At 23.4% G+C, this 9,745-nt stretch overlaps 3 protein-coding genes across 3 annotated transcripts; all 3 read left to right on the top strand.

The window, feature by feature from the left end:
* Window positions 1-688: 688 nt before the first annotated feature.
* Phum_PHUM061100 (vacuolar ATP synthase 16 kDa proteolipid subunit, putative) lies at window positions 689-1,132 on the top strand (the record flags this gene model as incomplete). Its single annotated transcript, XM_002423426.1, has 2 exons — window positions 689-822; window positions 928-1,132. The coding sequence occupies 2 exons, from the start codon at window positions 689-691 to the stop codon at window positions 1,130-1,132; spliced, it is 339 nt and encodes a 112-aa protein (XP_002423471.1).
* Window positions 1,133-3,537: 2,405 nt separating this feature from the next.
* Window positions 3,538-7,930, top strand: Phum_PHUM061110 (WD-repeat protein, putative; the record flags this gene model as incomplete). The annotated part of the gene is made up of 15 exons (XM_002423427.1): window positions 3,538-3,555; window positions 3,718-3,830; window positions 3,974-4,197; window positions 4,277-4,547; window positions 4,661-4,836; window positions 4,951-5,200; window positions 5,339-5,546; window positions 5,668-5,816; window positions 5,974-6,121; window positions 6,221-6,396; window positions 6,473-6,634; window positions 6,794-7,110; window positions 7,175-7,318; window positions 7,402-7,696; window positions 7,780-7,930. 15 exons carry the CDS (start codon window positions 3,538-3,540, stop codon window positions 7,928-7,930), a joined length of 2,802 nt encoding a protein of 933 aa, XP_002423472.1.
* An 840-nt stretch (window positions 7,931-8,770) lies between these two features.
* On the top strand, window positions 8,771-9,220 carry Phum_PHUM061120 (calmodulin-2, putative; the record flags this gene model as incomplete). The annotated part of the gene is made up of 1 exon (XM_002423428.1): window positions 8,771-9,220. The coding sequence occupies one exon, from the start codon at window positions 8,771-8,773 to the stop codon at window positions 9,218-9,220; it is 450 nt and encodes a 149-aa protein (XP_002423473.1).
* Between the last annotated feature and the right edge of the window lie 525 nt (window positions 9,221-9,745).

Here is a 9,745-nt window from a genome sequence, read left to right on the forward strand (position 1 = left end):
ACTTGTAAAATCACACTATCCGTTTAAAAATATAATAATTAATAAATTATTTAGGGTTGTTAAGTTTTAAATAATTATAATTCATTTTTTTTTTGTTTTATGAACTTTAATCTTTATTCTTTTATAATTAATGGGCTTTTTAATTATTTTATTATAAATAAAATTTTTGTTAAAACATTAATTTATTTTACAGCATTTTTTATTTTTTTTTTTTTTGTCACAATTTTGTAAAATTTGATTAAAAAAATTGTGATTATCTTATATTTAATTAAATGATTAATCAGGTGGCCCTTCCTTATAATAAAGTCACATGTTTTATCAAGTCATAAGACTAATGGTAATGGCTACCAGGTAAAATTAGGCCGCCATAATTAAACAAAAAGTTACTGGTAGAGTAATTGGAAAAAGTCAAAAGATAAAAATTATTATTTAAAAATTAATTTATTTTCATTTTGAAAATTAAAATTTACTTATTTAATATTTAATTATGACTTTTTTCCAATTATTTGATCATTTTCAATTCATTAAAATTTTTTTTTTTTTTTTTTTTTTTTTTAATTTCACATTACATCAATCCTTATTTAATTATTATTATTATTTTTTATTTTAAAAAAAAAATTTTTTTATATTAATTTCAGCACTGGGTGCAGCTTATGGAACTGCCAAATCTGGAACAGGTATTGCAGCCATGTCTGTCATGAGACCTGAACTTATAATGAAATCTATCATCCCCGTCGTAATGGCAGGTATTATTGCTATTTATGGTCTTGTCGTGGCCGTTCTTATAGCAGGTTCCTTGGAAACAGGGTATCAACTATTTAAGTAAGTTTTTTCATTTGCCATCTTTTTTTTTTTTTTTTTTGATAAAGTTTATTGTTAACATATTATAATATTACTTTAATAAATGAATTTTTTTCTTTTTTTCAGAGGATTTCTTCATTTGGGAGCTGGATTGGCTGTGGGTTTCAGTGGGTTAGCAGCAGGTTTTGCCATAGGAATCGTCGGTGATGCCGGTGTCAGAGGAACGGCTCAACAACCACGTTTATTTGTCGGAATGATTTTAATATTAATTTTTGCTGAAGTTTTAGGTCTATACGGCCTAATTGTTGCTATTTACTTGTACACAAAATAAGGTTAATTTTTTTTTGTAAAAATTAGTCTTAATCTGAAATATTGATATAATAATATGATACAGCTTTTTGTTTTATTTGTTCCGTTCCATTAGTTGTGTTTATTACAAAAAGTCCCTTTTTTTTTTCTTTTTTTTTTTTTTTTTTTTCATATATAATTTTCATTATAATCGATTATTTTATTAACATATTAATGCAATTATTAATTAAAAAAAAAAACTTTTTTTTAAAAAATAATTTATTCGGTTTTACATATATATTGAAATTTTATTATATTTTATTTTTTGTTTTTTTTGATTATAATGTGTAAAAAGATAAAAAATATTTACTTAAAGTATATATATACATACATATACATATATACACACACACACACATACATATATATATTTCTAATAATAAATAGCCTAATATGGCTAAGCATGTTATGAAAGAATTTTTAATTTAATGTAGGCTTTAATCGAAAAAGTTATGTATTATAATAAATTTATGTATTTATGTATCTTTCTTTATTGGAATTTGAAAAAAACCGAGAGAGAGAGAGAGAGAGAGGGAAAAGTTTTTATTAACTTATATCATCATCTTTAAAAAAAAAATCATAAATAATGAGTTACCCTTATTTTTTTTTTTTTATGTGACTTTTTTGTTTTTTGTAACTGTTTTTTTTTCTGGTAAATATCCGAGGGTTTTTTTTTTTTTTTTTTTTAATATGAAAAATAACTGGCTGAAATATTTTTGCGTGTAATTTATTTTACTGGGTTCATATTCTCAACGAATTTTGTTGTTTTTTTTTTTTTTTGTTTTTCTGTTATATATTACAAATTGTTTCGGTTTTAAATGGAGATTTATTTTTACAAGTAATGGGAAAAAAAAAAAAAAATTCAATTCGATTCATTCTTCATAATTATAATTGATTTATTTAAATTTTTATTCGAGTAAATAATAATAATAATAATAAAATTGGGGTTATAATTATTTGTTTTACATAACTTTTTTCATCAAACAAATGTTTTAATTGAAAAAAAAAAAGTAAATTAAATGTTTTTGTTAAAATTTTGGCTTTCATTTAAAGAGATTTACTGCCTCAAAATTTTTTTTTTTTTAAAATTATTTAATTTTACAATAATTATTTACACAATCGAAATGGATTTATTTATTTGGGAAAAAAAAATAGTTTTATTATTTTAAAACTAGTAGAGAATGGAACAAACAAAATATTTAAAGTATTTAATTCGATAATAAAAAAAAATAATAATAATTAGAATAGGTCAAGTTTGGCTCGAATAATTTATGTAAAAAAAAAAAAAAAAGTAAAATTTTTTAAAATTATAATAAGTTTATAATATTCCAAAAAATTTTTAAAAATTTAATTTTTTTTTTAATAGTTAAAAATAATTATCTTATTTTTAAGCATTCCAATAAAAATAAAATAAATTAATTAATTAATTATTAAGGTACTACTTTGTAAATGTTATGCTAAATATTTAAAAAAAAAAAATATTGGAAATGATTTAGTGATGGTTTAGTTCTTTTATCATTATTATTATTATTATTATTATTAAATTCATTGATGGAAAGTTATTATTTATTTATTTCAATAAAATTATATTGATGTTTTTTTTGTTTTTATTATATTTTACCTTAAAGTACATAAGTTATTATTATTATTCTTGTAATTGAAATTTATCATAACATATTCCAATTCATGGTTCGAACAAAGATTCATCTAATTAAGATAAATTTGTTCATAAAATAAATTTTTTTAATGGAAAATTGTTTGGAAAATTTGCATTAAGTCAACTAAATCAATAAATACATGTATTTTAATTTTATTTATTAAATTAAAATCAATAATCCATTAAGTATTTCATTTTATATTTTAATTGTTAATATTATTAAATTGTCTTGTTATAGAAAAAAATAATTTGTAATTAAAATGACATTTTTTTGCAATATTATCAGAACAAAAGTAGTATTATATAAAGTTTGAGATAAATATTTATTTAGCTTTAATTTATAAAATTTAATTTTATTTAAAGAGAAGATCAAATTTGATTTCTTAAAAATGGAGGGAATTTCAAACAGATATAAATTGTGTCCATTACTTGGTCCCTATTTTTTTTTTTTTTTTTTTTTTTTTGTTTGTTCTTAAGAAATTATATCTTTTCTTGCTGTTTTTATATTTAAAAAGTTATACATAAGTTTTGTAATTATTTAAATTAAGATTATTAATTAAATTAAATGTATATTTTATCTTAACAGTTAAAATTAATTGACCTTGTGGTCTATGGTTTGACTGAGGTTACAGTTAGTGTTATTGTATTATAACTTGTTATTTCTTTTTAGATATTTTTAAATGAAAAAATTTTTTAAAAATTAAACTGATATGGCTTTAAATTAAAATCAAATGAAATTTTCATATAAGGTAATTTTTTTATTTCCGACTTATTTTTATTTAAAATAATTATAAACACGTGTTTTAACTCATACAGAATTTCTAACCTCAAAATGGATATAAATTTTTTTAAATTATTTGAATTATTTTTATTATGTCTAATGATTCTTTATTTTTTTTCTTTTTTTTTAGTTTTCAAACCTTCTCGGTACTGTGTACCGAAAAGGTAATGTAACCTTTTCACCTGATGGAAATTCAGTATTCAGTCCTGTGGGAAACAGAATTACAGTATACGATTTAAAAAAGTAAGTATACATGTGAAGTTTAAGTTTATTAAAAATCATTTAAATAATTAAACTAAATTTTTAATCTTTAGTAAAAAAATAATTATTTGTTTTCTTGACTTGTAAAAAATTATGTGTCATAAATCCTCTATTTTTCTTTTTAGCAACAAAACACAAACTCTGAGTTTTAACAGTAAATATAATTATGAATCATTTGACATATCTCCGAATGGCCTCCTGTTGGCTGCTGTTAATGAACGAGGAGAAGCTCATATTATTAGTTTAATGAGTAAAACTAAAATTTTTCAATATAGATTTAAAAGGAATGTACCTTGTATAAAATTTAGTCCAAATGGAAACTATTTGGCTGTACTTAAAGGAAATAGTGGTAGACTAAAATAAATATTTTTTTTTAAATTCAATGATTTGTGATGTGCATATATATTATCATGACTAATTTTTTCCAGCATTTGTTTTTAAAGTCCCTGGATCTTTTTCCGGAGAATATAAAGGATTTGAAATGATTAAAGTTTTTCACTCCGCCCATGATCTTACCACTTGTTTAGACTGGAGTTCTGATTCGAAAATTTTAGCTGTCGGTTCTGCAGATATGATTGTTAGGTTGTATGCTGTCGAAGCTGATTTAAATTTCAATCAGTGTTCTTTAGGAAGTCACAAACACACAATAATAGCATGCTTTTTTGAAAATAATTCATTGGATGTATCAACACTTAGTAGGTAAATAAGTCATATATATTTATTTTTACTTCTTGTCAAATACACTCTAAGTATACAATTTTATAAATTTTTTTTTTGCTTGTCTTTGAAAGTTATTGTTAAAAAATTTTTAGCGATGGAACGCTTTGTGTTTGGGATTGTAATACTGATCTTGAAGACTTACAATATAATTCTACACGTCCTAAAAAATCAAAAATTTCTAATGGGGAAAAAGACAGCGATGATGAATTATATGAAAATAGACTAGAAAAAGATCCTGAAGATTTGGATAAAAATCTAGTTGATAAAGGTATTTTACATAAGCTTAACACTTATTAAATGAGCAAATAATTTAATTTAGGAATTAATTAATTTATATTTTGTGATTGAAAAATAAATTGTTATATAATTGCTTACATTGTAGGAGATAAAAATTATAACAACGAAGATGAAGATGACGATGATGATGAAGATGAAGAACATAGAAAAAATAAAATTTTTTACAAAAGGCTTTCCAGAGTAAATTTATGTAGCACTTTGAGAAAAGACGATCCAAATGTAAAATTAACTTCTGCTGCTTATCATAAATCTACTCATCTGTTAGTGACGGGATATTCAACAGGTTGCTTTTTTCTTCATGAACTACCTTCTGTGACTATGATACATTCTTTAAGGTATGTATAAATTTGTTTTTACTGTTTCATTTGTTTTATAAATTTGTTATTTATTTTATTCTGTTATAAGTTGCTATTAAGTTTAAAAATACCATTCATTATAACTTGAACAAAATTTTATGTTTATCGAAACTGCAGCATTTGCGATTATGAAATAAATGCTATAAGTCTAAATAATTCTGGTGACTGGATTGCATTAGCGAGTAGTAATTTAGGAAATTTATTAGTATGGGAATGGCAAAGTGAAACTTATGTAATGAAGCAACAAGGCCACACTAATAATATGACCTGTTTAAGTTATTCACCCGATGGAATGTATCTGGCAACTGGAGGAATAGACGGAAAGGTATTTACTAACTTAAATTAATTCGAATAGCTTGATGAACATTTTCTTCTAAACTTCACCATTCAATTCTTACTTTTAAAATAAATATGAACTGATTAATTAATAATTTCAAACCTTATAGGTTAAATTATGGAATACCAATTCTGGATTTTGTTTTGTTACTTTTACTGAGCATTCGAATAATGTCACTGATGTACAATTTAGTCCAAATCGTAATTTTGTCGTTTCTACTTCTTTAGACGGAACCGTTAGAGCATTTGATTTAAACAGGTCTGTAAGGTTTTTTTTTTTGTAATATAATAATCTATAAACTTATATTGTTGAAATTTATTTCATTGAAAATTGTGCACTAGTTTTCATGACAAAATATAAGGGAAAACTTTGGTAATTCTCTAAAAATTTTTTTTTTTGTTAAATCAAACAACAGGTATAGAAATTTTAAAACATTCACATCACCAACTCCGGTGCAATTTTGCTGTGTTGCTGTCGATTCAAATAGTGAATTTATTGCTGCAGGCGGTCAAGATGTTTTTGAAATATATTTATGGTCTTTAAAAATTGGAAGGCTTTGTGAGGTAAAAAATTTTCAATTAGTAGTTTAAGTTATAGTTTAGTTAGCAGATTATCAAAAAAAAAAAGATGATATGTGAATTTTGAAAAAAAAATTCATTTAGATTCTTACAGGACACGAAGGTCCCGTATCCAGAATAGCTTTCAGTCCTGTTTTGGGATCTACATGTTTCGCATCAGTCAGTTGGGACAAAACATTAAGACTTTGGAATGCAGTGGATATAAATCAAGAAAATGAAAGTTTTTCTATTGGTGGAGATGGACTGGCAGTTGCTTTTAGGTAACTTTGAAAATGTAAACATTATAACCTTCAAAATATTAATGTTTAATAAAAATTTAATGTTTTTTAATGTTAGGCCTGATGGAAATGAAGTAGCTGTGGCTTCCTTAGACGGACAAATTTATTTTTTTGACATTAAAAATAAATTGCAAAGTCACAGCATCGAAGGAAGAAACGATTTGGGCAGTGGAGTAACAGACACAGATGTAATATCGGCAAAAAAAAATCTTTCTTCCAAGTAATTAAATTTTTAAGTATTTTTAACAGATATTTAACAGTTTTTTGTTTTTTAAATATTTCTAGTAATAACAACTGACTTAAAAATTTTGGATTTAAAATAATGCATGTTAAATAATGATATTTAATGTTGTTAATATTTACGATAAATATTTTTCAGAGGATTCACAACGTTATCGTACACTGCTGATGGATCTTGTATTTTAGCCGGAGGTCATTCGAAAAACGTTTGCATGTATAACGTTAAAAACTCGATTCTGTTGAAAAAGTTCGAAATAACAGAAAATAGATCTCTTGATAACATGGATGATTTTATTAATCGGAGGAAAATGACGGAATACGGTAACATTGCTTTAATTGAAAGAAGAGAAAATTCTCAAGTTCAAATCAGGTTGCCGGGTGTACGACAAGGAGACATGGCGTCGAGAGCTTTCAAACCGGAAATTCGAGTGTTTTATTTGGAATTTTCACCCACAGGTAAAATAATAATTCGTTATCGAGTGTGATTGTTTGCATGTTAAACTCACTTTTATGATTTCAGGTCAATCCTGGGCTGCAGCCACGACGGAGGGTTTAATAATGTACCAATTAGATTTAGCTTTAGTATTTGATCCGTTAGAATTAAAACTTTCCATAACTCCTGACACGGTTCAAAAAACTCTACAAGAAGGAGATTATTCTAAAGGTACGTAAAAAAAAAAAATATTTTAATTAAATATATATAATTTTTTTAATTACATGATTTTTTATCTTTTTTTTTTTTTGCAGCTTTGATGATGGCTGTTAAATTAGGAGAAACTCATTTAGTTCAAAATGTACTAGAATCCGTTCCTTATTCGGATATAGAACTTTGCGTTGCCAGCATATCTCAGGTTTATGTGATTCGATGTATGAAATTTATAGTTTCGCTTCTGGAAAATTCTAAACATTTAGAATTTTATCTTTGCTGGATAAAAAATATTTTAACGATTCACGGATCAGCAATCAAAGGAGTCGATTTTATCCCCGTTTTATTAAGTTTACAAAAGAATTTAACTAGAAATTTTGATGACATAGGGAAATTGTGGGTATCAATTCAAATACATTTCTTAAAATCCATTTAAATCTTTTTATTAATAACCGAAAAAAAAAAAAATAATTTTTCAGGTGTGATCATAATAAATACACAATCGGATTCTTGTTGAAAATCGGTAAATTAAAAATTAAAAGCAGAAATTTGTCAGAGGATAATAAAGAAAATGAGGATGTTTTGATGGAAAGAGTGATTTTACATTGTCAGTATGTTTTAATCGAATAAACTATTTTTTTTTTTAATAGTAATTGATTTGTTAGATTGTTTTGAAAATTATTCACCTACATAAATAATTTTATTTTCTTTAAAAAAATTTATTTAAATGGTTAATGACTCATAAGACAAACGTTAACGTTCAAAAGTTTCTTTTTTTTTTTTTTGTTCGTAGTAAACACTTATTTTGTTTTAAAAGTTATTAAAAATAATTACTAAATTATTTATTTATTTATTTATTACTTGGATTAAAATTAGGATTCATTTAAATGAAAAAAAATTAAAAAAAAAGGTAAGTAGAGTAAGTTTTTATCATGTTTTTTAATTATCTAAAATCAATGTTCTACTTACAAATGTATACGTATCAACCTGTTTCAAGATGGCGGCTGCCTAGGTATACACGTTAATTGTTTTTTTTTTTTTTTTGGTTTGACGAATTGATATTTAATTTTTTGAATTAAAATATTATTTACAGGTAAGTTAAGTAATAAAACTAAAATTTTTTAGTAAGTTTTAAAAGATAAATTTTTATTTAAAAAAAATAGTTGAGGAGTATTTGTCATTTATGTCATAATAAAAAAAAAACACATAAATGTTTGAAACAAAAAAAGAAGAACAGATTTTAAGTACTAATTATTTTATATTTTACTTTATTAAATAGTTATTGATAAAAATATTATTTCCATTGATTTGAAATAATTTATTTTATTGTTTTATTTTTCTGTTAAAGAACACATACATCAATAAAACTGACACAAAGAAAAATTAAAATATTAATAATAAGACAAAATAAATAAAATGCAATTTTAATTTTAAAAAAAGAAGAAAATAATATTGTAAATTATTAAAAACATGGCGAGATACTTTACCGAACAAGATATAAATGAATTTAGAGAATGTTTTTACTTATTTGCAAGAAGTGGGAAAATAAATACATTAGATGAATTGACAGTTGTCATGAGATCCTTAGGGATGAGTCCCACAATTGGAGAGCTTAATAAATATTTAAAAGACAAAGGTGGGAAAATGTCATTTGCCGATTTTTTGGATGTCATGCATGCTCATAGTCAAGCAGAAGATTTACCAAAAGAAGTTATCGATGCATTTTTAGCAGGAGATTTAGATAAGAAAAAAACAATATCTGCAAGACATTTAAAACATTTACTTTTGTATTGGGGTGAAAAATTAAGTCATAAAGAAGTGGATCAAATATTTCGTGAAGCAAACATTAATATAAATGGTATGGTTCGATATGAAGATTTTGTTAAAATCGTTTGTGCCCCTGTTCCAGATTATTACTGAATTTTTTCAACCATTTATATTATCATTTATTATTATTATTAATAGTTTAACAACTTCAGTGTCAATATTACAGGATTTAAACTACAAAAAAAAACAATTTTCTTTAAAAAAAATATTATAATCATAATGTTTAAGTAAAAAAGAAAACGTTAATACTTTTAAAATAAGTTTGACAAAACAAAATCGGTACAAAATTTTTTTTTTTTTTTTTTGTGCAATACATAAAAAATAACAAATAAAATTTAAACTAAAAAAATTTATATTAATAATTAGTATTTAATTTTATGAGATTAACAAATTTTTTTTAAATTACTGTTACAGTAGAAAAAAAAAAAAAAATTATTTTTTAATGAAGATATTATTAACTAAATAACATTATTAAGCCAGCAATTTTTAGTTTATAAAAAGCAGTGCGTTTTTTAACCATGTTTATTTTAAAAAAAAAAAAGCATTAATTCAACAACAATTTTAAATTTAGTTAAATTTTTATTAAAAAACAAATTAATATAAGCAAAATATTATTTA

The sequence above is a fragment of the Pediculus humanus genome, genomic scaffold, assembly GCF_000006295.1.
Source record: "Pediculus humanus corporis 1103172107410 genomic scaffold, whole genome shotgun sequence".
Taxonomy (NCBI): Eukaryota; Metazoa; Arthropoda; class Insecta; order Psocodea; family Pediculidae; genus Pediculus; species Pediculus humanus.